The 23,629-nt window shown below is 41.3% G+C and overlaps 2 protein-coding genes across 3 annotated transcripts; both read left to right on the top strand.

Annotated features, from left to right (window-relative positions):
- Nucleotides 1–512: 512 nt before the first annotated feature.
- On the top strand, nucleotides 513–9,677 carry ganc (glucosidase, alpha; neutral C). The gene is given in 26 exon segments (XM_070920027.1): nucleotides 513–573; nucleotides 576–636; nucleotides 792–854; nucleotides 1,680–1,782; nucleotides 2,190–2,317; nucleotides 2,596–2,772; nucleotides 2,867–2,888; nucleotides 2,994–3,063; nucleotides 3,419–3,515; nucleotides 3,629–3,812; nucleotides 4,062–4,206; nucleotides 4,649–4,884; nucleotides 4,986–5,112; nucleotides 5,368–5,447; nucleotides 5,684–5,827; nucleotides 6,034–6,130; nucleotides 6,225–6,326; nucleotides 6,519–6,693; nucleotides 7,024–7,092; nucleotides 7,348–7,412; nucleotides 7,501–7,577; nucleotides 7,672–7,746; nucleotides 8,059–8,172; nucleotides 8,304–8,416; nucleotides 8,610–8,713; nucleotides 9,180–9,677. Coding segments are annotated over 26 exon segments (2,799 nt in total). The 3' UTR covers nucleotides 9,290–9,677.
- A 1,415-nt stretch (nucleotides 9,678–11,092) lies between these two features.
- capn3a (calpain 3a, (p94)) lies at nucleotides 11,093–22,439 on the top strand. Of its 2 annotated transcripts, none has more exons than XM_070920346.1 (21): nucleotides 11,093–11,344; nucleotides 11,831–11,900; nucleotides 12,993–13,111; nucleotides 13,304–13,437; nucleotides 13,851–14,019; nucleotides 14,323–14,406; nucleotides 15,123–15,217; nucleotides 15,421–15,498; nucleotides 15,766–15,926; nucleotides 16,486–16,655; nucleotides 16,938–16,949; nucleotides 17,116–17,324; nucleotides 18,760–18,796; nucleotides 19,241–19,366; nucleotides 19,525–19,582; nucleotides 19,991–20,055; nucleotides 20,492–20,560; nucleotides 20,663–20,741; nucleotides 21,312–21,428; nucleotides 21,691–21,749; nucleotides 22,413–22,439. In XM_070920346.1, the coding sequence occupies exons 1-21, from the start codon at nucleotides 11,093–11,095 to the stop codon at nucleotides 22,437–22,439; spliced, it is 2,190 nt and encodes a 729-aa protein (XP_070776447.1). The 2 variants fall into 2 exon arrangements, with proteins under 2 accessions (XP_070776447.1, XP_070776448.1); XM_070920347.1 differs by having other exon boundaries at nucleotides 19,241–19,318.
- Nucleotides 22,440–23,629: the final 1,190 nt, after the last annotated feature.

Genomic DNA, 23,629 nt, shown 5'->3' on the forward strand with positions numbered 1-23,629 from the left:
AAAATAAATTGTTTACACATTAGCATTCAACAAAAGTGTGCTGCATGAACGTAATATAATTTTTCAATCAAAATGTTCACTAATAAGTCAGCATGAAGGAATTGTAAAATAAACATTGGTATTGTGTCATTTAAACAGTATTTTATTGATGGTCCCTAAATCAACCCCCAGCCTTTATTTCAATTACATTTTGTGGAAAGTTCGGCTCTGTGCCATGGAGCAAGTGGACTCAATCCAAGACGGTTTTAAATCACACCCTAACGTTTCAAGAAAGAACAATTTTGGTTTGGCTTTTCCCTCACAAACTAGTGCACTGATTAGGCGGAGGTGATGCGCCCTCTGGGTACGCATCAGCAGGAAGATTACTTTGAAAGCGCAAACCGGAAGTGTGGTTTGGTGGGCTTGACGCGCTCGTTTCACGACTCACATCCTGTGTGTTATTTGACCGGTTGCTCGTCCCGTCAACGTCAAAGACAAACTTACAAGTTTTACACCGAAAAATAATGTAGTTAATGCGCATACGAGAAGACCTCAACCGACTGTCAACGGCTGGTGTTTTATGTCTTTCTCTCTGCTCGAAATGGCGGAAGTGAGCCAACCCCTTAGGTAAAAACTTGGCTTTTCAGCAGTGACAAGGTTTATTATTGACCTTTGACTTTTCACATTATTGACCTTTGACTTTTCACATGGGGTCTTTTTGAAGAAAGCCACTTGAAGTACTTCGGAGGTCTGTGTATATGATATATACATATATATATATATATTTAGCTTTCTCTCTGCTTGTTCCTCAGTGTCATACCTGATGATGAAGGGAAAGAAAAGTTCAAGAAAAGTGGTGATGTTGCTTTTTACAGGTATGTTGGGCATTTAATATCACGGGGTCAGCTGAGAAATAATATCAGTGCTATCATACACATTTTATTTTTTTCTGACAAACTCAATGCTGTACAATTCAAACAAGGTTTCCTGTTCAAATCAGAATCGCACCTCCTAAGAAGAATGTTTTAGATGTATCCGCAGGGTACAATTAAACCTCAGTTGGTTCCAGGAACACGTTACATGTTATATTAACGTACATCACCCCTGTCCCCCCTGCGTTACATTAACACACCCACCCCCTACTGGACACTTTATCTGGACACTTTACTTTATTTTGGTCACTGCACTGTTTGTTATTCATCTTATCTTATCTTATTTTTATTTTTATTCTTATTTTACCTTTTATATTCTACATATTTGTTCGTTGTCAAAACAACAGCACCTTCAGACCACGGCAAATTCCTTGTAATGTATGTTACTTGGCAATAAACAGATTCTGATTCTGATTCTGAGGAAGTTGTTATAACAAACTAGTTATTGTTGAGTGGAGGAAAAACTCAAAACGGACAGGGTTTAAATATTGGAATAATCAAATAACATACAAGGAATATACAAGTAAAGGAAGCTGAGCCATTAAAACAAAAAAATAGAAATAAGTTACCAAGCAAGGGGCTAGTATAAATTATATTTAGTTTCCTGGGATGGGCCATATAATCACAAAGAACTGCAGAAATTAGTCCTAAACCCCACCCTAACTCTAACCTTAACTAACCAACGGAGGCAACTAGTACTAGTTTGGTGGGGGAAAAAAATTGTATTGCATTGTAATGTTGATGTTTATTGTCACTTTTTATTTTTAGGCGACAGATCCAGGGCCCAAGCATGCGGCACCGAGCCCTTTTGGACACCATGGTGCTCACAGAGAAGGGGGCTCGTTTTGAACTGTTGGAGCCTGACACACAGGTCTTAATACCAGTATTACTGTTCATCAAAACCAAGCAATCATATATTTCTTTATTCACATTTGACTAGGGGTGCAAAACCACACACTGTTCATTGCATTTTCGTGGAGAATTTGTTCGACTACACAGTTATATAGAAAGAGTGCCCTATAATCCCCAATAGGTGACAATAAGTTAGCTATCTATGTAGCAGTTGTGTAATATAATTATCTCAGATAACCTTCACTAGCACACTTATAAATAAAACAAATAAAATCTGCCCCCAGTACCTCAATGATAAAAAAAAAAGAGTGCAAGGGCATAAAAGAACTCCCTATTTTATAGTAAAGCACATTGGCTTGTTGTAATATCTGAACTACCCTTTTTAATTCTACATCAAAAAAAACTCTGACTTTGCTCTTTTCACAGACCAAACTGCTTCTTTCTGTGTCACCTTGTAAAAATGACACTGTGAGGATATTAATAGATGAAGTCCAGCCCATTAAAGCACGCTACCGAGTCCCAGATGTGATAACGGGGGAGCCGCAGTGTGAACAGTAAGAGCTGCATCAGCATCACCCCCCCACCTCCCTATGATATCTAGTTACACAAAAAAAAAGTCTACTCCTCCTCTCTTTGGCTTTTCTCTGATACACTAAAAGCTTTGTGTCTGTGTTGTGTTGCACATCTGTGATTCTCATGTCGACTAAATTATTTATTGTTGAAATCAGTTTAGGCTGTTTAAGAGCTTCTCTGGGAGTGGTAGTTCTTCTCCATCTGTTGTTTGTTAAGTCGAAAGGTCAACATCTTAAAATAGCTTTTAATCATCTGGCAGGTTGAGAGTGGAGAGACAGTCTAAGGACTCCGTCACCCTTTCTTGGTCTTCAGGACGTCACCAGGTTTGTGTGTGGCCTTTCCCTTTCCGACTGGAGATCCTGTGCGAAGACGAAGTGATGGTAACGTTCAACTCTAAAGGCAAACTGTGGTTCGAGACACTGCAGGATCCACCCGGGTGAGGACCTCCGGGAAGAGTTCTGCACTGGAAACAAATCAACACACAAAAAGTGAATTAAATGACATATTTTCTTTGTGTCTTTCTCCTTCAGGGCCACATCTCATGGTAGTGAGGTAAGAGAATACCAACGCTGTTCATATAATGTAATATTACTCCTCCTTGAAGCCTAATCCGGTCTATAAATGCCTTTGTTCTTTTTTGCTTTGTTCCACTGACAGCTTCAAGAGGACCATACACGTTTATTATGGAAAGAGACTTCCAGGCAGTTTGTGGATGTCAGAGCTAATGGTTTGTTTCTGCTGTCGTATCGTTTTAAAAAGCAGACTGTTCTCTTCATGTCAGAACTTTAATGCAATGGACTGGAGAGGAATGCTGTTTGTGTTTCTCCTGTTATTATTAGAAGATTATTCTGTCAAAATGTTACATTTTCTATTCTAAATATTTAAATTCTAAATGAATTTCATAACTATATAATATCCATATTTACAGAGCACCTTTCCTAACACAAAAACCAGTCAACGTCCTTTGTACATCGTAGCTCCATTATGGCTCATTTAGATAATAAATTACACAAAACGTCATCATTATCATACTGTACATTCAGATATACATAAATAAATAAAAACTTCTTGTTCATGTCCAGGCCCCAGTAGCATCGGGTCAGACCTCAGTCTCTATGGCTTCAGTCATGTGTACGGTCTACCAGAGCATGCAGACGGCCTCCAGCTCAGAGACACCAGGTACGCACATTTTAACAAAACGCAACTGCCAGAGAGGGAAGTTTAGGCCATAAAGATATATGTATTGGTATTTTATGTTGGTAATCGTGTCTTTAATTAATGTCACTTCACAGAGATGGTGAACCTTATCGTCTGTATAACTTGGACGTCTTTGCGTATGACTTGTACAGCCGCCGCGGCCTGTATGGGTCCGTGCCGCTGTTGGTGGCCCACAAGCCTGACAGGACTTTGGGCGTATTTTGGCTGAATGCATCTGAAACTTTTGTGAACGTTCATTACAGCCCATCTGAGCATCAGGTGACCTTTGTTCCAGTGCTGTTTTTTTTCCTGAGCTGCTTATTTATTCCCAAAAGTTAGAGAGGCAGAATTTTTGGATCGAACACTGTAAAAGATTTGGTGGGGAAATTGAAACAGCACTTACCACTTAATATGGCTGGAGTAAGAAGTCCAGTCCTGCTTTTGGTGTTGCTTTTGATGTCCTCCTGGTTGAAACCATTTCCAAGGTAAAGCATTCATAACCACATAACAACCCCCTGCCTTACCCAGGATGACCAAACACCCCCAGTGAAGAGGAGGCAGATGCAGCCTCAGACTGACGTCCACTGGCTGTCAGAAAGTGGTGTGATTGACTGCGTGGTTCTGCTGGGGCCCAGTCCACAGCAGCTCTTCACCCAGTACGCTCAGCTGACAGGTGTGCTTGCAGCACCAAATATTCTTTATTGTGTTTATTTGGACTTAACAATTTAAGATCTTAAAAAGGATTATCATGGAGGTGTTTACCTTACTCTGTCAGATCTATTTGTAATTTCTGTCTTCAATTAAACAGCAGTTATTGTTTAACAAATTACAAAGTCATTTAGTTTTATCCTTTTTCTTATACTTCCCATTTATAGTTTCAATACTTTGCATGTTGACATGGAAAATAGAAGGAAAATTAAGCAAGAAGAGAAATTAATTGGAAGAAAACCTAATACTGTACCTTATACTATATACTATACTGTATCATTTCAGTCTTATTTTGTTGACCGCTTTTAATTTTATCCTTCAGATGTTAAATGTGATGCTGACAATGTGCCTGTACGTTATCCATCAGCATGACTCAAAACTGTACTTCTCTTCCCTCTCTCTGTCAGGATATCAAGCCTTACCCCCTCTGTTTGCTCTCGGGTACCACCAGTGTCGCTGGAACTACGACGATGAAGCTGATGTGAAGGCTGTAGATGCTGGATTTGATCGCCACGACATCCCGTATGACGTTATCTGGCTGGATATTGAGCACACGGATGGGAAGCGTTATTTCACCTGGGACTCTGCTCTTTTCCCTGAACCAGCGGCTCTGCAGCGCCACCTAGAGAAGAAGAAGAGGAAGGTCAGTTTTAGGACGCACCGTATATATGTACTGCCTTTTTTTCGGTTGTCATGTGTCACAAATGTAGGTTATTTACCGTACATATGTTCCTTATCTTTCAGTTGGTTGTTATAAGTGATCCCCACCTCAAGGTTGATCCTGATTGGTCCCTGTACTGTGAGGCCAGAGACGGAGGGCATTTTGTCAAGCACAGAGAGGGGCAGATCTATCGGGGCTCATGCTGGCCTGGTAATCTTACTATAAATAGAGTTACATGATTACATAATGAAATCCTAACAAATGTGACATAAAAAATAAACCAAATTTCTGAATGTTATAGTTCGTTCATTGGTCATATTGTGTGTTCTTTACTTCCAAGTTAGAAACATTTCTCAGGATGTTATCGCCTGTGAACATCTGATGACGCTGAGTCATTATGAGTTCCTGTCTTGATACCTGGTTTTTGTTCTTTCTATGTGGAGTTTTTATTAACTTCTCTCATAGGTGAGTCCTCTTACCTTGACCTCAGCAGTCCAGACACCCGAGCGTGGTACTCCAGATGTTTCGGCCTGGATAAGTACAAGGTAAGTGTAAAAATAATCCACAAATCAATACTACTGTACATATGCATCCTAATTTATCCATGAGAATCGATATACTGATCCCTGATGAAGGCCAAAACACTCTTCTCTGTGGCTGTGAAATGTCATATAATTATGTTTTTATATATATTTCATATTCTCACTCACTGAGTAGTTTTACAGCCATAAACTCGCAGCAAGCAGTTTTGCTGATGTTGAAGTGTGTATGTCTGATGCAGGGATCAACGCCGTCGTTATTTGTGTGGAATGACATGAACGAACCGTCTGTGTTTGGCGGGCCAGAGCAGACAATGCCAAAGGACGCAGTGCATTGTGGGGGCTGGGAGCACCGGGAGTTACACAACCTGTACGGCTTCTACCAGGTGAGCGAGATCATTTAACTTACCTTGATACAGGTCCGACAGCAATACTTTTTGGATTAAAGCTGGAGTTCTTGAGGTGGTGCTGCAGATTTTTCAGATTACAGTACAATCTCATCTTCACCTCCGTCATATGAGAGGTGTACAACTTTACTAAATGACAGTTATTAGTAAAATGCTTCTGACTGGTTTCTTGTGTTTTCTCACAGCACATGGCCACAGCGGAGGGTCTGATAACTCGCTCGGGTGGCTTAGAGAGACCTTTTGTCCTTTCACGCTCCTTCTTCGCTGGGTCGCAGAGATTTGGTACATTTTTGAAATGAAAAACGAACTCAATCCCCTGTGATGTTTTCATGGTCATATATTTATGTTGTGATTTTGACTTTTGTTTGGGATGCAGGAGCGATATGGACGGGTGACAACGTCGCCAGTTGGGGATATCTGAAGATCTCGATTCCAATGCTTTTGTCTCTAAGTGTGGCAGGCATAGTGTTTTGTGGAGGTGAGCGCAGCAGTGCACATGCCGGATTGATTTCTTATTATATATAATTTATATATATAATATTAAAATTAGAAAAACTAGAATTGTTATTGAGAGACAGAAATACTGGACTTTATTTGGCAAGCTTAGTTAACACTGTTGTTTAACACTTCAAGTTGCAGCCTCTCACATCCTTTTCCCTCTGTGTTTCAGCCGATGTCGGTGGGTTTGTTCAGGACCCGGAGCCGGAGTTGCTGGTGCGCTGGTACCAGGCAGCCGCCCTGCAGCCGTTTTTCCGAGGTCACTCTGCAAAGGTGACAAAGCGTCGGGAGCCCTGGCTGTTTGGGGAGGAAGTCACCGCCGCAATCCGCACTGTGATCCAGCAGAGGTACTTTCAATCAGGAAGAGAAGCAAAGATAATGGGAGCTGTTAGTGAAAATCACACATCAGTTTTTCATGTACAAATTTTCACCAGTGGTTGGTGGTTGTCAAATTTAACAGCCTCACATTTTGCTTTGAAAGAAAGTTGAAATTATCAATGCAGCTGTCTTGTCTTGTCTGACAGCTGAAATTGATCGATATTATTAAATAGTTCATTTGTGTTTCTTGATTTTTCTGATGCATTTGATAAGACAAAGTGATGTTTTAATGGTCCCAGCTGGGATAATGGGTGAGCTTATGAAAAGGTTTGTCTCGCTCTTGTCTTTTCTGTACTCAGGTACTGTTTGCTGCCGTACTGGTACACTCTGTTCCACCAGGCTCACACTACTGGTCTGCCTCCACTCAGGTTGGTGCTGCCTCCATCTGCTGCTCAGTGGCAGTTCTGCAGGCCACCAGCTTTTATCAGTAAACCCTCTGTAGCTTTACTTTTGAGGTTTTTCAGGCACTAGAGGTCAATGTCTCTCATGTTTTGATTATGTAATGTTGGCAAGCATGAATTTAACTCTAGATTGCTAATTAAAAGACAGATAGATACGTTTAAATAAAATTAAAAGCTGTACAAAACATTATAGAAAAGCTAATTTTATTTAAAACTCCACAGACCTCTGTGGGTGGAGTTCCAGAGAGAACAGAGCACCTTCACTGTGGACAACCAGTATATGATTGGTGATGAATGCAGTTTTATTTTTGCATTATTACACAGAATTATTGCACTTTTGTTTTTCTTAGTTTAACTGTCTGTGATTTCATGTAGGAGGAGCACTGCTGGCCTGTCCTGTAACCGAACCAGGTGTTCAAGAAGTCAAAGTCCTACTTCCTGGATCTGGCGAGGTAAATCAACCACCAGGTAACATATTTATATGTTGTAATGTATTGACGAAACACCTCAGTGTGGATATTATGTTGAGGCTTGTTTCTGTTTTAGGTTTGGTATGATGTCCACTCTGCAAAGGCGTATAAAGGAGGCAGGACTCTGAGTCTTCCTGTTACCCTGGACACAGTCAGTGTTTGTCTTGATTTTGTGATGTAATGTACACTGTCATTAGTTTTCATACTACTACCTTTTTTAAACAGATTGTACTTAGAATTTATGCAGGAAAAGGACCAGATTAATTAATGGGAAGTTATCTGGTTTGATAAAGGATGTTTCTGCAGAAATTACTTCTTATTGATTATATTCATTGGATTCCAGTTTTGCTTCTCGTGCAGATTATAGAACTGTAGTGTTTGTAAATGGTTCCTTCATACATAATAAAATGCCAAATAGTAGATAATGGAGGAAAGCTGATGTTCTGGTGTGTCCTCTGTACAGGTTCCTGTGTTCCAGCGTGGCGGCTCGGTGGTCTGCAGGTCAGCAGGAAGTGGCTCCTGTACAGCCGAACTCCAGCACCTCCCCCTCTCCATCACTGTGGCCCTAAACTCTCAGGTGAGCATCAACTGATGTGGGAACCATACCTTGCAAAAACCCTTAGTAAAGAAACTCTATATTGGTTTATACTTGTGACATTTGTATAATTTAATTAGTAAAATCCTGACTGCAGTCCATTTTCTCTGCAGGGCGTCGCTGATGGTGAGTTGTACCTGGACGACGGCCATTCCTTCAGCTATCGGGACAAAAAGGCCTTCTGCCTGCGCAGGTTCAACATGCTGTCAGGCCGTCTGCTCTGCCGGTGAGTCATAACTCACCTCCTGAAGAGGGATCCAGGTTTAGACCACACGTCTAGGAACTAAAAATAAACCTTTCTATGTTTTTTGGGTTGTACAAATGACTGACATGAAAGCTAAGGGCTGAAGTGAACCTCAAATAGTTTGAATTTTTGAACTGAAAACACATGATTTGACATTTGTTGTTGCGTCTCACAGTCCTGCCAGTGAAGAAGGAACATTTGACTGTGATACCGTCGTACAGTCAGTCACCGTCCTGGGGGTGAAGAGCAAACCGTCCACAGTGGTTGTGCATGTGTCAGGTGAGGAGCTCTGCCATTACGGTCACATATATTCACAGCTGGACTGTAACAACTGACATTAACAAGTGCAGCAGCATCTCAAATGCATCAAGCAAAGTCACTTCCATTACAACCAACATTAAACGAGAGAAACACTGGTGGGGTCCAACTGGAAAGAGGTTTAAAAGAAAAACCCTCCCTGAAACACTCATGTTCAGGTCTATTTCATCGTTTGATGGTATGTATATGGACATAATCTCTCAAAGTCAAAGATCAAAAACATCTTTATTGACTCACCGTTTTGTACTCTTCAACAATTATAAAAGAAGAAATCCATCTCTTGTCGGAAATAATCAAATGAAGCAATTACAGGTGAAAACTATTTGTGACAAAGAATCTTGGAAATTGAGGAATTTCTTTGCTGTTCTCAGTGACGATCAAAAAAAGAGCCACAGCACAGCATAACATCTTTTAATTCTCTCACCAGGTGCTGAAGACACGCCTGCTGCATTTCAACACATGGAGACCTGCTGCATGCTGACAGTGAGCAACCTGAACCTCAGAGCGGCGACGGACTGGGAGATACAGATATGTTAACTGGGAACGTTCCAGTCCCTCCTCTGGATTTATTATTCATGTGAGAAGAATGTCCAGTAAATCTAAAAAATATTTTTTACACTGGACTGAATAGATATGATGATGATTTGAAATGAAATGGAGATTTATTTTACTGGAGTTCACAGCACATACTGGCACTTATATAGCTACAGTCGCCATAATTATATTATAATTATTTTACCTGTATTGAACTTGAAATGAAAGTTCTTTTAAATGAGTTTGCTGACTGAATCTAGGTCTATAGAACAAAAGAAACATATTTTAATCTGTGAACAATGTTGTTTCTTGAATTATTGAGATAGTTGATTATTAATAATAATAATGAGAAATGACATGTGGTTGTGGAGTGAAAGTTAACTGAATAAATGACGAACTGACGTGCAGCTTCCAGTGTTACTCGTTGTAACAGACCCTCTTTAGGTAATACTTGGTGACAAAGCGTATATTTTGTTCAACAACATTGTGTTGTGTTGGTGTGATGTGTGACCTGACCTCTTCCTAGCCCCAGATGTTTGCATACTTAAGAGTGACACAAAATAGCACAATAGGAAATGCTGGAATAAGCCGAACTCCTGTGTGAGACATGACGTAATAGCAGCGAGTGCAAGATTCAGAGCCAAAACATCCTGATACTGAAACATGTCCTTGTAATATACCTTTATTTTCCTGGAATGTTTAATAGGGAAGTGCTATGAGAGTTATTATATAAATGTTGCTAGATGTTGAAACTTCTTAGTTTAATAAGATATTAGACTGTCAAGCAAGAACAATTAAGTGATGTAGTGATTTTATAACAAATGTTACAAACTGCTTTATAGGAGGAAAAAAGAGAAAGTGGGAGACACAAGAGACAGAAAACAATATACATATAAATCAGGGGGAAATAAGTGTATAACCCACAAGAAAACAAATGAGTTTAAAGATGCTTCGTGCACTGATTTGGATTATCTTATTCTCTTCGCGGGAGGCTGTTCCAGAGTTGAGGAGCGACAACAGTAATAATACCAGATAGTGATGAGACTGATATCAGTCGTCTGTGCAGATATTCTGTGTTTTTTTCTATTTCCATCCCAGATTGTTTGGTATTCTGAGTTTTTCCACCAGAATGTCCTTCATATCTGAAAGGAAAACCCGCCTCAGGAGCAGCAGGTAGACCATCACGTCAGACTGAACGTTGTGGTTCTTTTACCTCCTTAAGACGGGTTGATCCACTGCATACAGTAAACAAAGGCAGCCTATTGGTGATCATCATCTAATTTGTACTTTACCGACCAGTGCTAAAAATGGATGATACTCCTCTTGATAGCATTCGCCTGCTCTAGTTCTGCTGAGACTGCTCAATGCTGAGCTCCATTGAGAATAGGTTTAAAGGGGTTGAATGCCTTCTGCTGAGGCAGGGCATCTACCGACCACTCTTTACATGCCCTCTGGCGCGGCCCGCTGGCCTTTGTGTCACCCAACAATGATGGCACCGGAGCACCACAGCCAGGGAGAGATCATTGTCCAGTTCAGCCAATGGGAAAGCAACAAATAGACGTTTATGTGATGTGTGAGTTTCTGTGCATATGTGTGTGTGTATGTGAATGGTAATGCAAAGGTGAATGCATGTGGACTGAATGTGTCTTTCACACCAAGCTTTTGCATCTACTCTGTGACGAAGGGGAGGGGGACGTCACACAAAGAAAGAGCCAATCAGACATTAGCTGTTTGGATTTATGCCAGGGTTTTTAGGCTTGTAAGACTTTAGTACAAGTGGCAAAAGCCAGTTTTAAAAAAAAAAAAATGCCCTATACACCGTCTGGCTTTTTCTGTGACCGGTTGATCCGGGAACGAGAGAGGAGAGATGGGGAAGGGTCTCTGAACAAGCCCGTCCGCTTCAACGGCCAGGACTACAACGCCCTGAGACAGGAGTGCCTTCAGAGGAAGAGCCTGTTTGAGGATGAGTCTTTCCCGGCTACTGTGGAGTCTTTGGGCTTCAAGGAGCTCGGACATAAGTCCAACAAGGTCAAGAACATCGTCTGGAAGAGGCCCAAGGTAGGAGGGGCGGGGGGGGGAGTGGGGGGTGACCGGGTTGGCACATGGAGAGGCACGTTGATCGCAAAGTTAAATAAAGAGGGGTTGGATCACACATGTGGGAGGTGGGACGTTATTTTTGATACAGCAACATCAAACCTGAATGGAAAACTAACAGCTGCTGTGGGATTTTACCTGGAGGTGCAGATGGGATCGAAATACTGCTCACAAGTCCTACATGGACGGACTGGAATTAAGTTACCGAATTGCCACACAACCATAATGTGTCTGCTTCCTATTTTTTTGCTTAATGGCTCTGATATAATGGACGTTTTATTACTTATCTACTTAGAGACGACTGTAATTTAGCCGCAGACAGTATTAGTCAAAAAGTATTCGACACCCTCAATCTTTAGACTAACAAAATCAGATGCATAGCTGACATGAGACTGATTATTGCTCCCTTTTGCACTGGCGTTAACTCTTTTTATTTATTATTGTCTACAGGAAATCTGTGAGAACCCTCAGTTCATTGTCGGAGGAGCCAGTAGGACAGACATCTGCCAGGGAGATCTGGGTAAATGATGCCTCGTTTGACACTTCAGGCACAGCAGTGACTTCACAGTGTCGGCTGACATTCACACTTGACACTGATAGGAGGGGTTTCATTTCTATTTTTTGACTTTACAGTGGACTGAAATCAACCCCAGCTTAATGTTGATGAGTTAGAATAACAAGAACAACACATCTGTGGAATGACAAAAGGAAGAAATCCACGTTAAAACACTTAAACATTGTCCTTTCATTGTTTGGTGTCGTATTGACTGCTTATCTGCATTGTGGAAACTCACTGACTGAAGCAAAAATACACGGCAGGTTGGGGAGAAAAAAGTGGTTACAACACATACAGTGTGACTGGACTGTATACATACTGTATGGAGCCACTCTCAGTGTATTCAACATTCAGTCACAGTCTGTATTCAGGCAGTTTGTGGGGCAGCAAACATCCCATCGATCCCCTGCAGCGGCCTCCCCATATTGTGCTTACTCTTTTGGAAGGGAATCCAACAAGCAGCACTTCTCATTGTTGTTCAGTTCAGACTGCAAATAAAGGGGACCAAAGGGACAAAGGTCCTGGCAGACACTGTTCACTATTCCCTGTTGAAAAACTTACATTGTTTCCAGCCCAGCAGCTAACACCCTGTCACACACCTGGACAATCAGAAAACACAAACGTCAGCACTCAGCGGCGATCTTTTCCTCCAGCAAAACAAAATATGTCCAGCAGAGAAGTCCGTCTTTGTTTTTGTTGTGAGTGAAGGTACATGTTCTTTGCTGTGGCAGCTGTTTTTTTTGTTGTATGAAGGAAAAACTATATATTTCCAACCAAATCCACACAGTAGGAATTTGGAAAAGGCAGAATTTTAGAAATCACACCAAATGTAAATCAGAATCTGTTCCCATCCTGATCTGCTCAACACATCTGCCTCGCACTTTGAACTCCATTAGTACACGTTTTAAAATCATTTATAAGCCCAAGAGTTGATGAAATCACCCCAGCTGTGGTTACTATTTGTTGTGTCTGTCAAGAAAAAAATTGCTCTGCTGCAGTAAAAGTCATTAAAATTATATTCAGGTGAATATAAATGAAATGATTTCCTGTGCTCAGGTGACTGCTGGTTGCTGGCTGCCATCGCCTGTCTCACCTTGAATGAGAAGCTTCTCTACCGAGTTGTTCCCCAGGAGCAAAGCTACTCGGAGGGATATGGCGGCATCTTTCACTTCCAGGTCAGAAACAACCACCTAAGCTCTGTGTGTTCCCACATAGTCTCCATCCTGATATTCAGTCCTTCCCTTAGCATCTTAAAATCAAGTTTATTCATTTGTGGACGTGCAACATTAATTTAAAATGTTGTTGGCAAACTAAATAACGAAATAATCAGCATTGTTTCTCCTCCCTCACCTCCTTCTGTCCTTCAGTTCTGGCGTTATGGCGACTGGGTCGATGTCGTCATTGACGACCGCATCCCGACCTTCAACAACCAGCTGGTCTTCACTAAGTCCGCTGAGAGGAACGAGTTCTGGAGCGCCCTGCTGGAGAAGGCCTACGCCAAGTGAGTACTCTGAAAGTTTACCTTCGGCTGAATACTTCCATGCAAGAACAGGACTCAGCTGCAGCTGCAGTTAGGAAGTGCTGTACTGTAGCTGTAATTGTTTTGCAGCTACATACATTAGCTACTACACATCTGCACCTAAATATATCAGCCACTTTTGTTCCAAGCTGAATTTGTGGGCTGCAGTTTTGCGTCATCAGTCTTTGTCTCATGTAATATGTCCTTCTTGGCCTACAAATACACTACTATTCAGGTCAGGGCTAAATAACAGGGAGAAGAATAGAAATAACTTTATTTAACCAGGAAAGTATCTCACTGGGATTAAAAATGAGGGCCAAGATAATCGCAGCACATACAACAACACAATATAAAAAAGTTTAAAAAAAAACTGTTCTGTGCTCTTCCCTGTCCAGGCTGCACGGCTCCTACGAGGCCCTGAAGGGTGGAAACACCACCGAGGCCATGGAGGACTTCACTGGTGGAGTCACTGAGTTCTACGAGTTGAAGGAAGCTCCCAAAGAGCTCTACAAGATCATGAAGAAAGCTCTGGAGAGAGGCTCCCTCATGGGCTGCTCCATTGATGTGAGTCAGACATGTTTAAGTCTCCGCGGAGGATGGACAGAGGATGAGGACTACGATTAATAACGGGGCTTTTTCTAGTATCATCAGAGGTTTATCACAGGAGAAATTGAAGAAACTGACAAACATTGTCTCACTGAGCTCTTCATGTTGAAATCTGTTGCATCTGTTAGCAGGCAAAATGTACCAGCTGCATGTAATTTCTATTTAGTTAATTAAGAGCTTTACTTTGTATAAAAAAGCTGGCCGTGTTTATAATATCTGTCTCTTCTAAATGGCTACAACATGTGTTTTGTGTATGTGCAGTCCCTGGTTCCTGCTCGCTTTGAGACTCGTACCGTGACGGGACTTGTGAAGGGTCACGCCTACTCTGTGACGGCAGTGGAGGAGGTAAAGCTGGTCACCGACAAACAAAACAGCATTGTGTGTAATGTTCTGGGCTTGTTCCAACTCTGTGGGCCTGCAGAGCTGCACAACAAGCAGGACAACACAGTTACAATGCCAGTGTTAGTCCGGGGTCACTAATGCTGCATTTCATCATTTTAAAACAGCAAATTAAGCAGTGGTGGAAGAAGTACTCGGATCTTTTATTTAAGTAAAAGTAGCAATACTGCTCTGTAAAAATACTACAAGTGAAAGTCTTACATTCAAGAGTTCACTTAAGTAAAAGTGCAAATGTATTAACAGCAAAATGTACTTAAAATATTTCAGGAAAAGGACATGTTGGGCTGAGTGGCCTCGTTCAGAGAGTTATATTATTATATATATCATGTTATTAGAATATTATCACTGATGCTTTAACATGTAAGCAGTATTTTAATGTTACAGCTGGTGGAGCCGGAGCACATTCTAACTACTATACATACTGCTGGATAGTTTAATCTAGAGCACAGTATTATATTTATGTGTTGTTTGTAAAATCTGTGAAGTAACTAGTAGCTGTCAGATAAATGTAAATGGACTAAAAAGTAAATGAAATGTTGTGAACTAGAAATATTTAAATACTAAATAGTAAAAGTGGCTCAGAATTACAATAAAGTACATTACTTGAGTAAATGTACTTAGTTGCTTCCTACCACTGTTTTCAACTTCGTGTTTTCCCGCAGTGTAAATCGTCTCAGCACAAGGACTCTAAAGTTCGTCTGGTGCGTCTCAGGAACCCGTGGGGTCAAGTGGAGTGGAACGGCCCCTGGAGTGACAAGTGAGGACTTTTTAACCACCGTTTCTCATAATTAAATCTTTTATTTTCAGCCCTACTTTTCTGTCACAGAGGAGTTTGACGAAGGTACAAAAAGTGATGCCTTAATTTTCCTTTTTATTTATTAAAACATGAAGTTCAAATCTTTAGTTGAATCTATCGTAACTTTAGGAAATGTCACTATTCTCCACTTCCACCTCCAACAGCTCCAAGGAGTGGACCACACTCTCCAAGACTGAAAAAGAGAAGCTGCAGCACCAGAGTGCCGAGGATGGAGAGTTCTGGTAAATGAGGATTTAATTAACAGGATCTTTATAGAATTAATACAAACAGAAGGCAAATTGCATATACAAATAATTAAAGTACAGAAAAAGGCACTTATTTTAACACATTGTTGAGTTTTTCTTGTTTCATTATCACTTCCAACCAACACATCTACTGATCACCACCAGTGTGAGTGTGTCACCACAGTAATACAGCATCATGTCATTGGTATTTAGAGGGAATCAGGAAGCAGAGATATTAGCCAGATCTCTTCTGTGCCCTTCTAGGATGTCATTTGAGGACTTCAAGAAGAACTACACTAAGATTGAGATCTGTAACCTCACCCCTGACGCCCTGGAGGACGATAAGATTCACAAGTGGACGGTCTCTGTGAACGAAGGCCGCTGGGTGAGAGGCTGCTCTGCTGGGGGCTGCAGGAACTACCCAGGTACCTCCATCTATAGACTAACAGCAATTTACTCCTTTCTCAGATGTTTTTAACCCCTCAGACGGAAGAGCTTGATCACTAGGTGGTCCCAGTTTTTGTATCAATGTATTTTCAGAATCAGAGACAGGTTCATAAGGTTTTCACATACAAGGAATTTGTCTCAGTAGTTTGGTGCATACCAATCAACAAAGTAAGAGAAAAGGAAAAACTAGTACTGCAAAAGTCAATAATCATAAATCTATCGTAAAAATAGAAATTTACAATCAAAAATATGAAAAATATATAAAAATATGTCAAATATATATTTTATCTGTGTTCATTTAAAAGAGAATCTAGTAGCCTACTCTCAAAGTCTGAAAAAGGTTGAAATATCACCATAATTGCATTGAAAGAGCCTGAACGTCTCCTTTCTAAAGTTTTGGATCTCTACTCTTTACAGCAATCCTTGTCAAGAGATATCATAAGACAACACAGAAAAACACTCATTTCAAAACATAGAAACGAAATCACAAAATACAAAAACTGACCCCCGTGAAAACACTTCCTAACTTTCCTGCAGACACGTTCTGGACCAACCCTCAGTACCGCCTCCGCTTGCTGGAGGAGGATGATGATCCCGAGGACAACGAAGTGGGCTGCACCTTCGTGGTGGCTCTGATGCAGAAGAACAGGCGGAAAGAGCGCAAGATGGGAGCCAACCTCTTCACCATCGGATTCGCCATTTATGAGGTGTCCTGTTGTTGTTGTGTAACAGACTTTGGTCAAACACTTTGTTAAAACTTACATACGGCATTCATTTATAGCATTTTTCTTTGTGGCATGTTCCATAATTCTGCAGCACCAAACTATGATGAAATAAATCATAAAGGTTATTTGAATTGCCGTTTGTTCAGATGCACATATGTATTAATTGTTTTGGATGTTTCCCATAAGGAAAAAAAAAATAGCTTTTGGTTTTAATTTGCATCCTTAAATGACACAAACACTGATGTTGCTTCTGTCTCTCTGCAGGTGCCAAAGGAGGTAAGGAAGGTGTAAACAAAACTCTCAGAGCGGAGCAGCAGTTTGCAAGTTAATTACACCCTACACTGTTTGTTTCCATCAAATCTATTATCGTCACCAATTTTTATACAATAGTCCTGGACTTTACTTTAATCTATGAGGGAATTCTGTGACTCCCCCCTCCCAGATGCATGGGAACAAGCAGCACATGCAGAAGGACTTCTTCCTGTTCAGCTCCTCCAAAGCTCGTTGCAAGTCCTACATCAACCTGCGCGAGGTGACCCAGCGTTTCCGCCTGAGCCCCGGGGAGTACGTCATCGTTCCCTCCACGTACGAGCCGCACCAGGAGGGAGAGTTCATCCTGCGAGTCTTCTCTGAAAAGAGGAACACCTCAGAGTGAGTGGGTGAGGGCGGTCAGGGTGGCCTGCAGGGGGCGAGCTGGGTAAGAGGAGGGAATGGGTGCGAAGTTTTCCCCTTGTTAGAGTAATGTAGTTACAGTCAGATATGTTTGTTAGTAGATGATTATTTCAGTCCATTGATGTTGATTCTATGTTTCTTAGTAGGGCTGGGTATGAAAATACAACAAATATCAGAACCATACTGGTTATTTATTAATCTGTAGCTTATTTTCTCCCCATTAGCTGACAGTTCAAAACTTCACATTCATATTCATATATGAATAGAAATTTAAGAAAAAGTGTTCGACAAAGTTGCGACTCTTTGTGAGGCAGAAATCACAACAGAGTTTTTTGGACAAGACATCTGCCTTCAGTGTGTTTTACACACTGAGAAAGTCTCAAATGTTATTTTTGTAGATGATGAATGTATTTTGTTCAGCTCTGTAAAACGTAGCCTCTGTAGATAATAATTGTTGGTAAATACCCACCCCTACTTGATAATATTGGAAGTAGCAGCAGCAGCTTTGATCTAGCCTAGAAAACACCAAGATTAATGGGGATTTATCCACCCTCCATGTCATTTTTACAGTGGGGGCATGTGTTTGTTAATGAGGGTGGGGTTTTGTCGGGGTGCTTGGTGGGTGGGACACAAACCACCAAGAACAAACAATTTTAACGGCGATTTGATTTGTAGAACTGGAAGAAATCGGCCCCAGTTCGAAGCTGTTATGGAATCTTTTTTAGGACAAGCGACTTCAGATTTGGGCATGATCCGGTAAACTTTCAAAATATTCAATACTGCATGCTCAAGCCTCAACAAACATCCACCCCACACCCCCCACCCCCACCCCTCCGCCTGCTGCCCTGGAGGACCAGACAGCATGCAGAGCCGGCCTGCACTCTGATGGACCAGGACCCAGCTGTGAATCAGGCTGTGGGATGGATGTGCACACAGCTCACTGCGATGGGCGCTGAATTACATAATATTAATACCTGTAGTTTTGTGCCTGGGTTATCACATAGTCATTTATTAATGGACAAAGTTACTTAAACCCCATCTAATGCAAAATGCAAAAGCAAGAAGACGACGCCTTCTACAACCAAGATTTCCCCAAATAAGAAAAATCAAGAGAAAATACTCTTGACTGGAAGAAGCAACAGGTGGTACTAAACTAACACACTTTATTCACAGCTTCATGAAGAGTTTGTGGAATCATTTTGTCCTTTTAGTCCAACGTGAGTATGGGACTATAAGCCTTTAGAAATGGTATAATGAACGGAGAGCTCAGGATTTCAGACTTGTTTAACTCTGTGTTTAATGTCTGATGAGAACAACATGACTGGCTGTAGCAAACAGATGAGTGCACAGGCTTGTGGTCCAGATGAGATGTTGTTGTCACCATCGTGACTGCTGTTTGTTCGTCTTCACCCAGGGAGATAGAGAACAGGATCGAGGCCGATCATCCAGTGGTAAGTGACGATCTTTTTCTTTTTGTGACTTTGCAAAATTAGGATGTTAGGGCTTCTCCAAGACAGGCTGACTTCTTCTTCATTCAAACCAACAAGCGTACAGCTCCCCATCTTTATCTCAGCAATTCAAAGCTGTTCTTAATAAAAGCCACTGAAAATAGTGCAGTATAGTTCTGTGTCCTAGACAATCTGCAGGTACATACCGCATTAAAACATATATTAAAGCTATTCCTGTTCATGTTCACCACGCATCATAATCCTAATAAATAATATAAACAAAGTGCCTCGTACTTGAAGGCAGTTATGCTGTGTGTGTGTGTGTGTGTGTGTGTGTGGTCAAAAATGTTAGTTTTTCACAAATTTGATCTCCACATTTTTTCCTTTCACATCTTCTCCCTCTCGTCTCTTTATCTCCTTCTACTTTGTGGCTCCATGATGCCTCAGCCGGCGCCGGCCTCAGCGGGGGAAGAGAGCGAGGAGGACCAGCAGTTCAGGACTATTTTTCAGGAGATAGCTGGCGATGTGAGTATAAGGAGGACAGGAAGTCAAAGGGAGAGGAACTTTCAAATGGTCCTGATTAACAACGTAGCCCTCCTACAACTGATAGCTAAAGACGTGTCCTCTTTGAGTGAATATGTGTATTGGAGAGTTATGAATTAAGACACATTTTAATGGTTGTCTCATCTTTTCTTCTACTGTTTCCTGCTCCCCTCTGGTGTCTCTCACAGGACATGGAAATCACAGCCAACGAACTGAAAAACGTTCTCAACAGAGTGATCACCAAACGTGAGTCAAACGTTAGATCAACTGAACTGCACTGCTTCACACCGTCGTTGCCGTGTTAACACTCGGCTTAAGCTGTTCTCTGTTATTCTGAAAGATGGAGTGCTGCAGTTTGGCTGTTGACACAAAGTGAAGACGGAGGAGGGAACTTGTATCAGAGTAGAGCAGTTAATTCACACGTTTATATCACGTCCTACACCTCCTCAGAACAAAGAATGTCTCTACGACATTTAGTGATTCGTATCAGTTGCTGAAACCAGCTGAGACGCCTCCCATGTCGCTTATTTTAGAAGTGAAATTCAGTTTTCTGTAATTCCGAAAACATTTTATAGGTTAGAAAGTGAGTTTTGAAAATCAGATATAACACGGTCATTCTGTCTTCACTTATCGTCCTCTAATGTCTCCCTCCAGATAAGGACCTGAACACTGAGGGCTTCAGCCTGGAGAGCTGCAGGAGCATGATTGCTCTGATGGACGTATCCTTTGTATCGAGTGCATCAGGCTGGCTGTGTTGTCTGTAGGAGGCACAACCTGCCGAGACCCATGGCAGGGTCTGTGATGGACGCTCACAGGGTCTAGGCCTCATGTCACTGCACAAACACAGTGATATGTTCACTTAAAGGATATTTGTCACTATCTAATATGAATTTGACCTCTGGGTGTGTATTTAATCCTGACAATTTGGCGCTCTGGGACATGGTGACACACTAAATTATTAGACACAAAACTTGCAATCACTTTGTGGGAAAGCCGGTGTTGTTTTGCCGCTCAGATGTGACACTGAACTGGTGTTTTTAACTGAAATGTCAGTTTTAGGCTCATAGAGCAACACCGGAATATGAAGCCAGTTGTTTTGGGAGTGGACACTGAATTATAGGTTACACGGATTTGATCTTAACTGCCTCTGTTTAGATGGATGGGACAGGTAGACTCAATCTTCAGGAGTTCAGACATCTGTGGAATAAGATCAAACAGTGGCAGGTGGGAATGCACGTTTTCCCTCTCTCTCATTTTATATAATGGTAGTTACACTCCACATGTCTGACGTCTCAGAGAGAGAAATTCACACTGTCTCTCTTTCAGGGAATCTTTAAGCACTATAACGCTGACCAGTCCGGCAGCATCAACAGTTACGAGATGAGGAATGCTGTCAATGACGCAGGTAATAGCTCCTACAGAAGAATTCGACATTATTTCAGTTCATCTACATTACAGAAACATATTTTGGTCTTTTCTTGCCCAGGTTTTGAGATACCTGTCTTAGATTTCTGCTGCTGTTCTAATACAGTGGAGGTGAATTGAGTTTTTTGTGCTCACAGCTTTGAAAAATTGAACCTTATCCAGTTTCAGAGGCAGACATCTCAAAACCTCAGCTAATAAAACCAAAACTATCTGAACGGCCAGATAGTACGAGAGGTTTTTGTAATTTTTGTTAACTGATCCTTTAATGTTTACAATATTAATATATTAAACACAAAAAAGTACCTGCTGTCAACCTGATCCCTAAAATATTAAAAAAAAGGTATCTGAGAGCAGTAGTGGTTTATCGGTCTTTAAAAGCTTATTTGTTTGATGTTGTGCTATGTTTTTATATTGAATCCTATTTTCTGGGCTGTGATGTAAACGTGCTGTTTGTAGACAGTAGCATGAATTCAGTCTGTGCTGCAGATGAACTCTAAATCCTCTAAATGTTCTTGTCACTGTACAGCCATGTGTCTTATGTCCCGCTCAGGCTTCCGTCTCAACAACCAGCTGTACGACATCATCACCATGCGCTACGCAAACGAGAACATGAACATCGACTTCGACAGCTTCATCAGCTGTCTGGTTCGGCTCGAAGCCATGTTCAGTAAGTCTTTCCAGCCTCACATCAGTATCTTATCGGTGTGGTTTTATAGATTTTTTTCATCCATAAAGTTTGCATGTTTTAGTTCAGTTAAAACTGGTGTGGCACTTAACGTCACTAAAATACACTCTTATCAGCCTTATTCATAAAGTAGGGCTGCCACATCCCATTCTAGTGTCAGGTACAGATGTGAGGATGTGTGGATGGAGTGTATCACACTTGTGTTGAACCAAAGATGCAGTGTGATGTTTCTTTTTCTCTCCAGGGGCGTTCCAGGCCTTTGATCAGGATGGAGATGGCACAATCAGACTCAGTGTCCTGGAGGTAAGAGCTACGACGACGTTAAAGTTTATTTAGACTACATGAAACTGAAACCTCGTCGTCTTCTGAACATTGTCTCTTTGTGTAAAGGAACATCTAATCCTCCACAAGGGGTCACAAGATGATTACCGTGGAAGGAAATAAGAAAAAACAACCTTCAGTAACACAAAATTGTTAATTTTTCAGACTTTCCTCTAATCTTTGCCATTTTGTTTTTAAATAGAAGAAGCAGTTAAAGCAGCTTTACTCCTTCAGGCATCAAATATACAAATAAAACAGTCTGAGAGTGAATACCTCTTTGATTGAAGTGGTCACAACTTGCACAAATGTGTACATTGAGAGCAAAAAATGTCGGGAGCCAATACTCTACTACTATACAGTAGTACTGTCTAGTACTGCTGATCTTATCTCTATTACTGAAATGTATAAATTATATCACAAGAAGATTAGCACATGTATAAAACTATATTTGAGTTAAAGAATTTACCCAAGGAATCACATGAATTCTTGCTGTAATTTGAATGGGTAATATAATATATAATATGAATATATCATTGTATAATTGTACATCATAGTACACGAGCGTAAATTAAGGTAAAAAAATGGCCACCGTGAGAAGGTGTATAAAGCAGATCTATTGAATCTTTTCCTCCTCTCCGTCTGCAGTGGCTCCAGTTGACCATGTACGCCTAGAGAGGCCCATCTTCTCCCAGGTGAGCTCCACTCCGCAGGAGGACCAGACCTGCCAGCCTTTACCTCAATATTCAGTGTGCCCGATCGTCGTTAGCTCTCATCCACTTCACCTCCAGCCTTCCCTCCCTCAGTCACAACAGCTCTGCTCTTTCTACTCCGAAATGTTCAACATGCTTCTTCCATTTTATCTTTTCAGTTTTTCTTCCTAGTTCCCTCTATCTACAGTAGGTCTCAGGCCCTTTCTGCACTTCTTCTTCTGCTCTTGTCCTTCAATTATCATCGAAATATCAGTCTCTCCTTTCAGCCATTAGCCTTTTCTCTTTTTTTTTTTTAAAGACACCCTTACGTAACACATGTACGGTACTTTTCTCAGGCATCAAACACACACAACCTCTTTTTTTTCTGTCACAATACCTCACAGAGCTCCTTCTACCACACCCCCACCCCCCCCCATGTCATTTTCTTCTTCTTCTGTTATCAAACTGAGCAGCAAGGGCATTCTTCCTGTATTCATTCCAGTGAACTGGGCTCTCTGGTGGACAGTGAATAAACTTGTGAATCACTCCTACACACCTGTTATATTTCTGATAATACAACAAACACTTTCTATTGGATTTCCAGACCTCCTGAACAAATATCACTCTGCCCCCCCCCCAACTTATTTTTGTGAATAAAACTATCCTGCTGGAATTTTTGTGGGCCTCAAGGAGGATCAGTCACATTTCAGCCAACTAGCGACTGTGCCAGGTTCGAGCTCCAGTCTTATGGATAGCGCTCCCTGGTGGACAAACTCAGGCTTCATCTCAGGTCCAACCAGTAGGAATTACACCCCCCCCCCCACACACACACACATATACACACACACACACACATTCAACTGTCCAGTCTGCCAGTCTTTCAGCTCTTCATGTGGATGGATGAGATTCAAGAACAAAACTGTGGAGCTGACGGGTTTTTACTTCAACACCGACGTTCGAGGTTCAGATGTGGATTTGAAAGAATATGGCTAATGGGTTGGACTGCAGCTTTTTTGTGATTTTCCTATAAAGGCTTTGGTCAAATGAGTGTACTGCATTTTTAACCATTTTAACCAAATAAATAAATGTGTAGTTATTGGTTTGACTGCGTTACCAGTAGATTTGATGTGAAATTGTGGTGTTTTTGACCTTTAAAATGTGCTTTGTTGTTCA

This window comes from Enoplosus armatus, chromosome 15 (assembly GCF_043641665.1).
Source record: "Enoplosus armatus isolate fEnoArm2 chromosome 15, fEnoArm2.hap1, whole genome shotgun sequence".
Classification (NCBI taxonomy): Eukaryota; Metazoa; Chordata; class Actinopteri; order Centrarchiformes; family Enoplosidae; genus Enoplosus; species Enoplosus armatus.

Coding starts and splice junctions, on each gene's coding strand:
- capn3a (XM_070920346.1), top strand. CDS start 11,093: ATGCCCTATACACCGTCTGGCTTTTTCTGTGACCGGTTGATCCGGGAA. Junction 15,218..15,420: donor AACGGCCCCTGGAGTGACAA/GTGAGGACTTTT, acceptor CACCTCCAACAG/CTCCAAGGAGTGGACCACAC. Junction 15,499..15,765: donor GCCGAGGATGGAGAGTTCTG/GTAAATGAGGAT, acceptor GTGCCCTTCTAG/GATGTCATTTGAGGACTTCA.